The following is a 14,987-nucleotide window of genomic DNA, read 5'->3' as shown; positions in this document are numbered from 1 at the left end:
AAGCCTGTAATCCCAGCACTTTGGGAGGCCGAGACGGGCAGATCACGAGGTCAGGAGATCGAGACCATCCTGGCTAACACGGTGAAACTCCGTCTCTACTAAAAAATACAAAAAACTAGCCGGGCAAAGTGGCGGGTGCCTGTAGTCCCAGCTACTCGGGAGGCTGAGGCAGGAGAATGGCGTGAACCCGAGAGGAGGAGCTTGCAGTGAGCTGTGATCCGGCCACTGCACTCCAGCCTGGGTGACAGAGCAAGACTCCATCTCAAAAAAAAAAAAAAAAGAATCGGCCAGGCGCGGTGGCGGGCGGATCACCTGAGGTCAGGAGCTCGAGACCAGCCTAGTAGAGATGGGGTTTCTCCATGTTGGTCAGGCTGGTCTCAAACTCCTGACCTCAGGTGATCCGCCTGCCTCAGCCTCCCAAAGTGCTGGGATTACAGGCATGAGCCACCGCGTGCGGCCAAAATTTACTAGTTCTTGAATGCTGAATCTTGCCCCGCTTGGGTAACTGGAAACACTCTTAATGTTACTATAAACTCTTACACTGCCTTGGTGGCATTAATTAAATAGCTCTTTCTAGCAGTTGTGTTCAAGTGCACAGAGAATCACAAATGTCTTTCCTTTCTAGCTCCCTTTGGACAAAAGAGAGAAAGAATTTACAACACGTCTAAAGATTGTCACTTTTATCATCCCCTTGAATGATAAGTGATCAGGGCTGTCCCAAAAGAACGCCTGAAAACATTACAAAATGTTATCATAGGTAGAATGGCTCACTAAGGGGATGAACATTCTGGCAAGTCTTAATCTAGCATTACTACCAACTGTTTTTTCACTAGTCCAAAACATAACATCTAATATTTTTATATGCCTATATAGCCCTGCAGTAATAATTAACGTGTGAAAGGTCTACACTGATTTTTTTTCTTTATAAAGTATTCGCCTCAACCATGGAACAGAAACAAAGTTGATTTAACGGGAAAAATGTAAATTTATTTGAGGATACGTTCAGCATGGCTAAATTGAAAAGGGAAAAAAAAATTTCAAACAAACCCCAAAAAGAAACATTTTAACATCTGTAGTGAAAAAGCTAAATAGCAGTACACTGAACTTGGTTACTAACAAAACAAATTCTTGTGGCCAAGGTGAGGCAAAGATACTACTCTACTTTGCTAGCTTGCCTTGTGTTCAGAGAATTCAAATATTAATGGGGCAACGTATTGTTTTTGCTTTATTTTCTTCAGCTGTGCAGTAAAGTCTTTTCTTTCATAGAAAGACTGTACCAAGTTCTTTCTTTTTCAGAACTGCTTTTAAATCAGTTCCATTTAAGTATTTCTCCATCTCTCAAATTTGACATTTTTCATTACACCTTTTTTTCCCAATGCCAAAATAGCAGCATTAACCTTCATTCCAGCCACTAGGTAAAAACTCTCTTCAGTCAAATACATGAATAATCTAATTTGTGAGGTAAACGACTACTGGCATACAGTATTACAAAGTTCCAACCTTACTTGCAGACCAAAAAAAAAAAAAAAAGTCATTTTCCTCAAGGGTTTAATTGTGGGCTTTTAATGTTGAAGTAAATCAATTTACTAGTTTTTAACCTATTTCAAGTTTTTTCCTATTTCATTATATCTCAATAATGATTATCCAGAGATTTCTGAGGTAAATTACACTAAAGACAGCTCAGTAACTGGGAAACAATCTACACACGAATCTTCTTAATATATAGCATACACACTAATTTCATGTAATGTTCCTGAGGGCGGCGACAATATTAGAGCTGTAAGAGACCCTAGAAACCATCCCAATCCCTTAACTCCACAGATGAGAAAAACAAAAATCTGCAGAAGCAGAGTGACCAGCACATGCCCATGTGACATGCCATTGGAAGCAGGGACTAAGACTCAGGTCTCTTGCCTTCCAGGCCAGTCCTCTTTCGGTAGGCTAAAAGCTGCCTTTCACAGCTTCCCACAAATTTCAACACATCCTCACTCAAGTACTTTTTTGAAAGGGACTCACTAACAACTCTTTAGAGAAAAGGAACTATATCTCAAACCATAGAAAAGTTCTACATCTAGCTTATCAAACTTTTAGTCTCCGAAGCATGTGAGAGTAAGTTTGTCAATATTTCTTTCTCATTATTCCCCAATACTTTAGTGACTATTTGCTACAAACAAAACAAGACTATTCTCCCACAAAATCAAAATGCAACCGTCGAAATAATCAACACTCATCTGTAAGATTATGACCAAAGGCCTCTAAGTCAGAATCCTGCCCCGGCGAAATGATAGGGCAGCCACATGTGGAGCCTCGTTAGCCTCAGATAGCTGGTCCCCCACCACATCATAGCTGAGGACCAGATATGGAAAGTCCCTCATGCTGGAAAACTTGGCGCAGTAGAAAGGCGACCACCCTTTCGCCCGTAACACAATGCACATTCACAGGGGACCCAGTGCTAAACCATTCATAGACAACCTGTTCCTGGGTTGGGGTTTTGTACCCAGCAGAGCAGTCAGCCATTGACACAAGGGTTTGTAACAAAAAACAAACAAAAAAACAAACAAAAAAACAAACAAAAATGAAGGAAAAAAATAAAAAAGAAAATACAAAAAAAAAAGAGTTAAAAAAAAAAGAAGATAAAAATAAAATCATTAACACAGATATACGACGACAATCTAATCTTCAGACCTCATTCTAGTTTTGCCAATCATGCCGACTCAGAATTATGAACCACATGGAGTTGCCATGTTTTTGTACACTACTTTAATGTGGAACAATTCCTCAGTGTTTTCTTGGTTCCATGATCTTGACTTAATTTTGAGGTTTACAGGCTAGTTATTTTGTAGAATATCCCTAAACTCAGGTTTCCCTGATGTTGTCTCCTGAAGATCTGGATTATGCATGAAACACTTGACAGTCCCTATTCTAACTATATAAAGATGTTCCTTGACTTACTATGGGCTTACATCCCAATAAACCCATCATAAATGGAAAACCTCGTAAGGTGAAATGCTTCTTTTTTGGAAAACTTCTTGCTGTGGCCAGGCAGGAATGTGGTGGCACAAGGACGGCTCACTGTAGCCTTGACCACCCAGGTTCAAGTGATCCTCAGCCTCAGGCTCCCAAGTAGCTGGGACTATAGGCATGTACCACCACACCTGGCTTTTTTTATTTTTAATTTTTAGCACCTTTAGTACAGACGAGGCCTCACTGGGTTGCCTGGATTGGTCTCAAACTCCTAAGCTCAAGGAATCCTCACGCCTCGGCCTCCCAAAGTCCTGGGCATGAGTCCTGCGCCCAGCTTAGCTGAAAATGCATTTAATACACCTAACCTACCAAATATCACAGCTTAGCTTAGCCTACCTTAAACATGTTCAGAACACTTACACTAGCCTACAGGTGGGCAAAATCATCTAACACAAAGTCCATTTTATAATAAAAGTGTAGAATAACTCATATGATGTATAAAATACTACACTGAAAATGAAAAACAGAACAGTTGCATGGGTACTCGGAAGTAAGGTGTCTACTGAATGTGTATCAATTCCATACCATTGTAAAGTCATCTGACCACCAAGCCAAATATTTGTACTTCTGCACATTCTGCTTTACATAGAGACTGAGGCAAAAGGGGATTCTCATCTTGCCAACCCTGTTTACTTCAAAGGAGTAACAGAGAATTAACTAGGTACCAAGTGCTCAGCACTTCAACTATACTGTTTTATTTAATCCTCGTGACAATCCTTTGACCCCTTACTTGTGACTGGCAAGTTACCCAACTTTTGTTTCATTTTCCTCATCTGTAAAAACTGGAGAGTGATACACACTCCCTGGAGAATGGCAGGGAAAACAGCACCAAGAACTTTAACCTAACAAGTCAGAAATCAATGAGAGACCCCTTTTGACAACTCCCACCTTGCCCTTCAGACCTTCCGAGATATGCAGCTTTATTTAATAAATGACCGCACCTTGGGCCTCAGCTGACTAGACCAGAGGCAGACACTCTCCCAGGCTGGAAAGGCCAGGTGGAGTTAACTCTTCTGTGCAGAATGATCTCCCTAACAGTGTTTTTACAGATTTTGTTCCACTTGGAATTGGATTCAGAGTGTTCTCAGCCTCTGGTCATTAAAAAACCTGAAGACACACACCTTCAGGGAGCTAGGGTCAGCTCTCCTCTGCTTAGTGCATGGGGAAGTGACAAAAGAGAAAAGAGGGGGAAAAAACCCAGCTGTTCAGAGACGTAGGGTGCAAGAAGATTTTGTAACAGTAAAGAGGGAGGGAGGTAGCTCCGTTGGTCTATTTTCCAGTTCCTCGTTCCAACTATACCTGAAGCTTTAACTGCACTTTCTATCCTTGCAGTAACATGACAAAGGCCCCCAGATCTTAATCATAAACTTTTCATTTTTTATAATGCAGTCCCTACAAGGTAGTGTCTAAAGCACTCCAGCACTCTACCCTACCTTTTACCTAGCTAGCTCTAAGTCTTCCTTCAGGTCCCAGCTTAAACACCACTTCCTCCAGGAAACCCTTCCTGACTACTCACCATATCTTAGCTTCACCTTTTATATTATCCAGTGGCACTCCACACCTCATCACACTCAGTAAATGTTATTACTGCCCTGGTGGACTGTAAACACCAAAGTGTAAGAACAACTTTTGTTCACTACTTTGTTTCTACTGCCTAGCACATAATCAGGTACATGTTTAATAATATTAAATGAATGAAAATCAAGAAACTGGTAGAGGTAACTAGAAGGAATGGGAAGAAATCAACACTACTTCCTGATAAAAACTAAGTTGCTAGATGACAGAGCCTTTGGAGATAAAGAAAAAACAAAAACAAAAAACAAAGTTACTTTAACTCTAATCCTTTCTAGCCTCTTCTTCAGGTCTGTCTGCAATGACATAATCATTTTATACTTTAGGGCTAATCCATTCAGAAACCCAGGCTGTAGGAAGTATGTTTCTAGGTAACTCGGTGTAACAGAGAAAACCTATAGTAGTTAAAAGGAAAAAAGGTTACAGTATTTGGGGTCTACATAATTCTCAATTTAGATCTCAGTTCTGCAATATACCTACTGGCTGTGAACCCAGAACGAGTTACCTGAGACCTAGTTTCCTTATGTGTAAAGTGAAAAATATAATACCTCAAAGACAAGGATGATGGTCAGGTGCCCTTTGGGAGGCCGAGGCGAGTGGATCACGAGGTCAGAAGTTCAAGACCAGCCTGGGCAACATGGTGAAAGCCCATCTCTACTAAAAACTACAAAAAAAAAAAAAAAAAAAAAAATTAGCTGGGCACAGTGGCAGGTGCCTGTAATCCCAGCTACTCAAGAGGCTGAGGCAGGAGAACTGCTTCAACCTGGGGGCAGAGGTTGCAGTGAGCCAAGACTGCACCACTGCACTCCAGCCTGGGCAACAGAGTGAGACTGTCTCAAAAAAACAAGAAAAGAAAAAAGACAAGAATGAGAATGAAGCTGAAACCAGCAAGGCAGGCTTGCAACTAACATTAGTCAGTTGGTCATGGCATATACCATGCAGACACCTGCTATCCAGCTCCTACTGGCCATAGGTTCAAACCCCAGGGCCTGCCTTGAGTCTGAGAATCTGGGAGGGACCTTGGAGAGCATCTATCCTGTGGGTTGCCCAACATCATTTTTAAAGCAATCAAATCCTTTTTCCAAATGGAATCTAACCCTGCTAACCCTAATAGTTACTACCTATGTGAATTGAAAATGATAATGACTGCCAGGCACAGTGGCTCATGCCTGTAATCCCAGCACTCTGGGAGGCCAAGGCAGGCAGATCACGAGGTCAAGAGATTGAGACCATCCTGGCTAACATTGTGAAACCCCTTCTCTACTAAAAATACAAAAAAATTAGCCCAACGTGGTGGCACGCGCCTGTTGTCTCAGCTACTCAGGAGGCTGAGGCAGGAGAAATCACTTGAACCCGGGAGGCAGAGGTTGCAGTGAGCTGAGATCGCGCCACTGCACCCCAGCCTGGGTGACAGAGCGAGTCTATGTCTCAAAAAAAAAAAAGGAAAATGATAATGACTAAAAGGAAATTAAGAAAAAGAAAAAAAACTAAGGACAGAGGAAGAAAGAAGGGAAAGGGGAGGGGAAGGAGGTAGATAAAAGAAGAGCAAAGAATGGAAAAAACAGGGATTAGGGGAGAGGATGCTGTATGTGAAGTTTCCCTACTTGGGGTGAGGCCTGAAGCCCCTAAAAGAGGAGAATGTTTGAAAACCACAGACAGAGCCCAATCCTTTCATTTTATAGCTGGGGAAACAGAAACACATAAATTTTGTTCAGCTGCCTATAGCTTTCTCCGCCTGTGGTTCTGCTCAGTTTCCAGAAAGCCTGGGTAGGGTCTGAATCCTCCTGGAATCTCCCTTCCTCCTTCTGGTATGGTGTGGGCCATTTCAAAGCTCAGGTGGGTGGCCTTTCCTAGAGGGAGCAGAGGCAGTGCAGCTACTGGATGAGCTCAGTGTGGGAGCCTCAAGAAGTGAAAGAAAAAAACCAAAGTTAAAGGGGAGCAAAAAGCATCTCAGGATTAGGCAAGAGGGTGGGTGGAGTAGGCTGGAGGCAAGGAGCTCTGGATGTTTGTTGGGGAATCAGGTGTTTTTCAATCAATAGGTATTTAAATTGTGAGCAAGGTGAGGAATAAATTACATATAGCTTTTGGGAAAAGTCAACTTGAATTTATACACATCAGATTATGGGAATGGTGTAATGGTTATAGCTAACTACCAGGAATACATCATTAAGGATACTATTAATATAAAAATCAATTTTGTTTTGAGTTATCCTTTTACTCTAAACTCTGCTCAGAAACACTAGATTCTTCTGTCACTTACGTAAGCTGCTCTCTTTGCATCTCTGAGCTCCAAAAGTGTACAAGAGACTTCTTGATTAAATGGCAAGTAAACAATGAGCAAGCAAAACTAAGAATCTCAATCAAGATCTCTGTCTCCAGGTCTAGAGCTTTTATAGGCATGTTATTGCTGTTCCTGCCTTTCAAACAGCTGGTACAAACACCCAGCAGAGATCCATGAAGAGAGTGCATTAACAAGAAGCAACAAGGCAAAGTTCACAGAGACGAGCTTTAGAGAAAAGCAGGACTTAAATAGGGCCTGATGTTTCTTGGGGCGGGCCGGGGTGATGTAGTATGGGCATCTTGGCAGGATGATTCTCCAGTGGAGGGAGTGTACCATGCAATCCAGATCATTTAGCATGTCTGCCCCTGACATGCCTACTGAAGGCCAATAACACCCCCTAATCAATGTGACAACACAACAAAAAGCCCCCCCACCAATACATTTCCAAATGCCTCTGTAGCAGGGAGGTAAAATCACCCCCACTGAATACCACAAGATAAAGTAGGCACAATGCAGCCAGGTGCGATGGCTCACGCCTGTAATCCCAGTACTTTGGGAGGCTGAGGCGGGTGGATCACCTGAGGTCAGAGGTTTGAGACCAGCCTGGCTGACATGGGGAAATCCTCTCTCTACTAAAAATACAAAAATTAGTCAGGCGTGGTAGCACATGCCTGTAATCCCAGCTACTCAGGAGGCTGAGAGGCTGAATTGCTTGAACCCAGGAGGCGAGGATGCAGTGAGCCTCCAAGCAAAACTCCATCTCAAAAAAAAAAAAAAAAAAAAAAAAGTAGGAACAATGGGCAGAAAGCATAAGAGACAAAGTGGGGGTGGAGCCGGGCGCGGTGGCTCAAGCCTGTAATCCCAGCACTTTGGGAGGCCGAGACGGGCGGATCACGAGGTCAGGAGATCGAGACCATCCTGGCTAACACCGTGAAACCCCATCTCTACTAAAAAAATACAAAAAACTAGCCGGGCGAGGTGGCGGGCGCCTGTAGTCCCAGCTACTCGGGAGGCTGAGGCAGGAGAATGGCGTGAACCCGGGAGGCGGAGCTTGCAGTGAGCTGAGATCCGGCCACTGTACTCCAGCCTGGGCGACAGAGCGAGACTCCATCTCAAAAAAAAAAACAAAAAACAAACAAACAAAAAAAAACAGTGGGGGTGGAACTGGCAGAAAGAGGGACATCCTTTAATGACTCTGTCACCTACAAGATCAAGTCCAAAGTCCTTAGCAAATAATGCCCTTCAGGATTTGGCCTTGCCTACCCTCAGCTGTGTTAACTCCCACCTTCTTACTAAGGCACCCTAGACTCCAGCCATCCCAAGAAATTTGTGGCTTTCCTGACCTGATGCACTGTGTTCATGCTCTTTACATGCACACTTCGCTTTGCCTAGAATGCACTTCTCAAGGCAAACTCCTACTCACACATCAACACTTAGGTCAGAAGTCTGGGAAGCCATAGAAAGACAGCCCCAAGTCACTCTGCTCTTCTTTTTCTCTCAGCACTTCACAAACTCCTGGACAGCACTGGTATCTTTTCTGTATTATTCCCTAATTCCATCCCATTATTTGGATGAAGAGTTCAATAAACATTTTCTGAGTAAATAACTCTGCATGAAATGTTTTATTTATTTTTTATTTATTTTTTTTTTTGAGACAGAGTCTCGCTCTGTGGCCCCGGCTGAAGTGCAGTGGCCAGATCTCAGCTCACTGCAAGCTCTGCCTCCCGGGTTTACGCCATTCTCCTGCCTCAGCCTCCCGAGTAGCTGGGACTACAGGCGCCCGCCACCTCACCCGGCTAGTTTTTTGTACTTTTTAGTAGAGACGGGGTTTCACCATGTTAGCCAGGATGGTCTCGGCCTCCCAAAGTGCTGGGATTACAGGCTTGAGCCACCGCGCCCGCCCTGAAAGGTTTTAAACGCTAAAAAGTGATACAAGCAAAAGTAGACAACAGATACTTCTTGTTACTGAAATAATCTATTTTCTCAACTCTCATCTTTGGTGGAGCATAACTTAGGAACCAGACAAACTGGGGTTGGTCTATCACTTCCTAGCTGTGTGTCACTGGGCAAGTTAACTAACCTCTGTGTGCCTCAAGTTTCTTCACTTGTGGGGTAAAAAACAAACATAAGTTACCACTTTTGCTGCATGGTTATATGACTTAGCATTAATGTATGTAAAATACAAAACAGAGTGCTGAATAAGTGGTAGTTCTACTAGTCTGCTATAATCACAATAACCTTAACAAGACAAGAAATTCTGCCATCAGGAATGTGATCACAGTGAAATTTTAGTTGAAACGATCCCCTCTTTTTTTCTTTTATTCATTCAGCTTTCCCAAGTTGAACATCATCGCTTTAAAAAAAAGAAAAAGAGGCCAGGCACAGTGGCTCACACTGTAATCCCAGCACTTTGGGAGGCTGAGGCAGGGTGATACCTGAGGTCAGGAGTTTGAGACCAGCCTGGCCAACATGGCGATACCCCGTCTCTACTAAAAACACATAAATTAGCCGGGTGTGGTGGCACACAACTGTAATCCCAGCTACTTGGGAGGCTGAGGCAAGAGAATCACTTGAATCCAGGACGCAGAGGTTGCAGTGAGCCAAGATTATGCCACTGCATTCCAGTCTGGGAGACTCTGAACAAGAACAAGACTCAGAACAAGACTCTGTCTCAAAAAAAAAAAAAAAAAAAGGGCTGAAAGTCAACAAATATGACTTGTCAGCTGCATTGTTTCCCTTCTATAGTATTCAATACCAATCCCTTAATGAGTACCATCTCCCTTGGCTACTTTCATAATGTGCACTCCCAGTTCTTTGGTCTCTCTGGCCACATTTCCTCTGTCCTCTTCCATAACTTGCCCTTTATTGACACAGTAAAGGCAGGCACTCCTTTGGCTTAGTTCTCAGATGTTTTATCTACTCTCAATGCTTCAATTAACATCTCTATGGAGATGACCCCATGAGCTCTCTTGTCGCATTCAGAAACAGTATTTCAAACTCAATTTATCCAAAATAGACACTTGCTATATTAGTCTAAGATGACCAAGCATACTAAGAGTGTTTCAATCTCTCCTCTCCTTCCTCCCTGTCTACACTGTTCTCTTATACATCTGACCAGTCATCAGCTTCCTCTTCCCTTGCCAGAGTTACCTGGTTGGTCCTTCTGTTCTACTTCAGTGGTTCGTAATGTTTCTGGGATAATGGACTCTTTTGAAAAAATCTATCAAATGCTATGTATTTTTTACCAAAAAGATAAATATAGAAAACATCATTGCAATCTCACCTAACCAATGACCCAAATAAGAATCTGTGCTTGCCGGGCGCGGTGGCTCACGCCTGTAATCCCAGCACTTTGGGAGGCCGAGACGGGCGGATCAGGAGGTCAGGAGATTGAGACCATCCTGGCTAACACGGTCAAACCCCGTCTCTACTAAAAATGCAAAAAATTAGCTGGGCGTGGTGGCAGGCGCCTGTAGTCCCAGCTACTTGGGAGGCTGAGGCAGGAGAATGGCGTGAACCCGGGAGGCGGAGCCTGCAGTGAGCCGAGATCGCGCCACTGCACTCCAGCCTGGGAGACAGAGCGAGACTCCGTCTCAACAACAACAACAACAACAACAAAATCTGTGCTCATCTACTTAAGATTTTAACTACTATTTACACAAATTTTCATCTTCAGTTCCTGCTCCCCTCTTACAAATTTTAAGATGGCTTCTGGATATAGCCTGAATGGCCTACAGGCATTACAAACTTAACACGTTCAAACCAGAACTATTTCTCCCTGACAAATCTACTCTGCCTAACAGTATTCCTTTACTTGGATAATGGCACCACCATCTCCCAGGCTCCCAACCCAGAAGCCTCAGAATGAACAACCGCCCAGAGCCAATCAACCCGCAAGCCTTGCTCTATCTCAGAAATTCCTCCAATCCAAATCCCACCTCTCTTGGTCTCTTACCCTTTAAGGTCTCATCATCGTTTGATTCCACCCATACTTGCCATGATTAAAAACTCTTTCTACCACTCTTCCCACAAGGGTCCCTGTTACTATTTCTGTCAATACAAAGCTCTTCACCTCCACCTGCCACCTTTCGCTGCCACTTTATTACTGCACCTCTAGGTGGTTACGCTTTCCTAATTTATTTCCCCACTCCAGTTCTTCTTCCTTCATTCCCACTAGTGTTGATTCGTCTTCCCAAAAAATTTCAAAATTGACCATGTATGACTGCCTCTTTCAAAACAAGGCCGGGCGCGGTGGCTCACGCCTATAATCACAGCACTCTGGGAGGCTGAGGTCAGGGGGAATCACTTGAGGTCAGGAGTTCAAGACTATCTTGGCCAACATGGCAAAACCCTGTATCTACAAAAATACAAAAAAATTAGCTGAGCGTGGTGGCACGCGCCTGTAGTTCCAGCTACTCAGGAGGCTGAAGCAGGAGAATCGCTTGAACCTAGGAGGCAGACGTTACAGAGAGCCGAGATCATGCCACTGCACCCCAGCCTGGGCGACAGGGCAAGGCTCCATCTCAAAAAAAAAAAAAAAAAAAAAAATTAAATAAATAAATAAAAAGATGCTTCCTCCACTGAACAAATATACAGTAAAACTTACTTTTGCCTTTGGAGTCCTCTACAGTTTGCCACCTAAGTACATTTCCAGGATTAGATTCCACAGCTCAAGCTGTCACTTGCTCCTATTATCTGCACATCAAAATCACACCCACTCTTAAAGGCCCAACTCAAACCCCACTCTTCATCTTTACATCCTCTACATAATGATTAGGAAAGGGCTCTAAACAAAATAGTCACAATTCCTAATGAATTGATAAGGAAATGGAGGGGGATAAACCTAAAAAATGGCTAAAAATCCATAAACCCTTCTGGAAACATTTTTTAAAAGATCACTATTCAAATATTAGTGAATATTTCAACAAGCCCTCCATAAACCCAGCACTGCTAGCCAACATTTATTAAATGCTAATAACGTGCAATGGAGAAGGTTAACAGCAGGGTATGTCATCAACCTGATAAAAGGCTATAATCTGGATCTAGGATTCAAATTCCAATTATATTTGTATTTCACTTAGGAAAAGAAAATCACAAAAAGAGGACTTAGCATTTCAAATGGAGAGTCAGATGGTCAAATAAGCCTACAGCAGTGACAGAAGTGGTTCCCACATCTAAATAACTTCAGACTAATAAAAACCTTATCAGACAGGAGAAATCTTATCAGATGGGGGTATCTTTTCAATTGACATGTCCTAAACGTAAAAGACTTTTTTCAGTCCACATTTTAGATAAGCTAATCTTGTTAAAAGGGCCAAAGGATGTGATGGGAAATTCTGAGCCTCTCATAATGAGACATGTTCACTGGCACGCTTCCCAGTGAGTGCAACAGCAATGAGATGTATGGTGGAGAAATAATGCTACTGGCAATACTTTCTCTTCATTACTTTTCAGGGCCTTACTTCTTTTAGGCTCGACCTAATTTAAATTCTCTCTTGGCTCCTAAGCCTGTAAGTTCATATTAATTTTCACAGTTGTATTCAGCATTTTGCTCCTAAAGAAAGTGAAAACATTAAAGATTCAATTAAAGTCTCTTTTAAAAGAATTTTAACTAATCTTTCTGTCTAGCTACCATACTTGGTAAAACATGCCTTCTATGGCATTTCTAAAATTATGATGATTGAAATTTGAATACATTTCTGAAACAGACTTGTATTTACTTTGTAACAGTAAGATACAGAAAATTCTGCAAGTATTAATTACACTAAGGAACGCAGAGTGTTTTCCTAAAGACAGCTGAAAAGAGCTGCAGTGTGTCTAGTAGAATCTCAGTCTACAATCTTAATAACTCTAGTTCTATGACCTCAGGAATTGGCTTCACCTCGAAACACTTTCTCACCTGAAAAAAGGAATAACACCATCTTTTCCTCCCTCAATGTGGCTGTTCAAATAAAATGAAATAATATATGTAGCACAGTACCTGCCACGAAGTGCTCAATAAATTATTAGTTTACTTCCTTCAGTCAACACAAAAGACACATTCACAAGATTCAGATTTAAGGAAATCTATTTCCACAAGTCCTCACCAGCACAAAATGCTACCGCTAGTTTGCTTTAATAAAAACAATACCGTCAGCGGGGCGCGGTGGCTCACGCCTGTAATCCCAGCACTTTGGGAGGCCGAGACGGGCGGATCACTAGATCAATAGATCGAGACCATCCGGGTCAACATGGTGACACCCTGTCTCTACTAAAAAATACAAAAATTAGCCGGGCGTGGTGGCGCGCGCCTGCAGTCTCAGCTACTAGGGAGGCTGAGGCAAGAGAATCGCTTGAACCTAGGAGGCGGAGGTTGAAGTGAACAGAGATCGCGCCACTGCACTTCAGCCTGGGCAACAGAGCGAGACCCCGTCTCAAAAAAAAGAGAGAAAGAAAAACCGTCACTATCATTTCACTTTTCTAAGGGACCTGAATCAAGATGAGGGAGTCTACACGTGATTCTGCAATAACTCCATTAAGGCTGCATACATAATGACCACTAAATCATTAACAGGAGTCCATAGCAATTGGGCTAAAACATCTGGGAGCATTTATGCTGGTAAAAGAGCTCACTTGGGGGCTAAAAAAAAGTCAAATTAGGCCCAACTCTAAATGGATCTTTAATAAATGAAGAGAGTAATGTTGGTTTATCCTTCCTGAAACGCTAGCAGTACGATATTAAAATCCACTTGAAAGTACAAACTTCAAGACGGAAATACTCCACCAACACTGGTGTCAGTAATCCATTTTAGAAAGCCTGCGCGGAGACCACCATTAGCACCGCTGAGGACAGTTAATGAAAGCCGTTGGCTGCAAACAGAGGCGAGGAGAGAAAAATTATTTCGGTGTTCTGCACACACACGGAGGCGAACCGCTTTCAGGACCTCAGCAGCCACCGCCGCCAACACCGACAAGCATCTGATGGAATTCCCGGTTTTACAATCGAAAGTCCAAAAGAAGGCCATGATACTAGCAAATTGGGGGGTGGAGGCGCTTCCGTTGCCTTCCCGAGGGTCCAGACTTTAAAGGCGGCGCTGCGCCCGGGGCCGAGGGTCCACTAGTCCCGGCCTCCGCCCCCCGCCCCCCACGCTGCGCCCCTTCCCGAGCGACCGCCGGCCCGGGAAGCGCGAGAGCAACACCACCTAAACCTCAACCGGCCCAGGGCCCCGCCCGAGCCCTGGCGCGCGGACCGCAGTGAAGTCCGGGTTCGAGGTCGCCGCGGCGCCCGAGGCCGAGGCGCCGGCGAGGCCGAGGCTGCGTCCGCTGCGGCCCCGGGCGGCGGGGGGGCCGGGCGTGGCCGGGCGCGGACACTCACCACACCATGCCGTAGGCACCCTCGCCGATGTACGAGAGGTTGGTGTAGCGCGGTCCCACGTCGAACACCTGCCCGCGGACCATCTCCGGGCCCGCGCCCGCCGCCGCCGCCGCCGCCATGTTGGCTGCCGGGCCGCCGCCGCCTCCGCCGCGCTGAGCTCGACGCTCGGCGGCCGCCGCTCAGCTTCTATCGCCCCTCCTGAAGGGACTGTGCCGCCGCCGGTGCAGCCGCCGCCGCTGACCGGGAGGAGGAAAGAAGACGCCGTGTGGCAGACCTGAAGAGCCCACGACAACTCGGACCGACTGCCTGCCTGCCTGCCAGACTGACGGGCGGGCCGGCGGGCGGGCGCAGGGAGGGGCGCGCGCCGAGAAGGGTGCCCGGGCGGGGCCAAGCAGCGTGCATGCGGATTGGTTCCTAGCGGCTGGGGGCGGGGCCGCGCGGCCCAGCGGAAGCGGCGGGCTCCGGGAGGGGCACTGCGCGGCGTTGACTAAGGGGGCACCACCGGGCGCGGTCACGTGCGTTCGCGGGGGCGTCGGCGCGGGACTTGTCTCTTCAGACACCCAGGGAGACAGACGTGGGGCAGAACCCACGGGGCTGAAGTGAGAGATGGCAGGGGCCCGGGCGAGCACCCGAGGAAGTACCGAACAGAGCCAGCGAGGGACAAGGGGCTGTGCTTGAGGCCCGACGACGCGCCATAGCCCGGCCGCGCCACAGCTCAGGCCTCTGCGAATCCGTGGTCCACACGCTGATGAACTT

At 45.1% G+C, this 14,987-nt stretch overlaps 1 protein-coding gene across 1 annotated transcript in view; it reads right to left on the bottom strand.

Moving 5' to 3' along the window:
• The window catches only part of MAPK1 (mitogen-activated protein kinase 1), a 109,771-nt gene extending 95,213 nt beyond the window's left edge, over positions 1-14,558 (bottom strand). Inside the window, exon 1 of the mRNA XM_005567863.5 lies at positions 14,232-14,558. Within this exon, the coding sequence (XP_005567920.1) occupies positions 14,232-14,350 (119 nt within the window). The 5' untranslated portion in view covers positions 14,351-14,558. The remainder of the gene's footprint in view (positions 1-14,231) is intronic.
• Between the last annotated feature and the right edge of the window lie 429 nt (positions 14,559-14,987).

This window comes from Macaca fascicularis, chromosome 10 (genome assembly GCF_037993035.2).
Source record: "Macaca fascicularis isolate 582-1 chromosome 10, T2T-MFA8v1.1".
Taxonomy (NCBI): Eukaryota; Metazoa; Chordata; class Mammalia; order Primates; family Cercopithecidae; genus Macaca; species Macaca fascicularis.
This window is presented reverse-complemented; position numbering and strand designations above follow the sequence as displayed.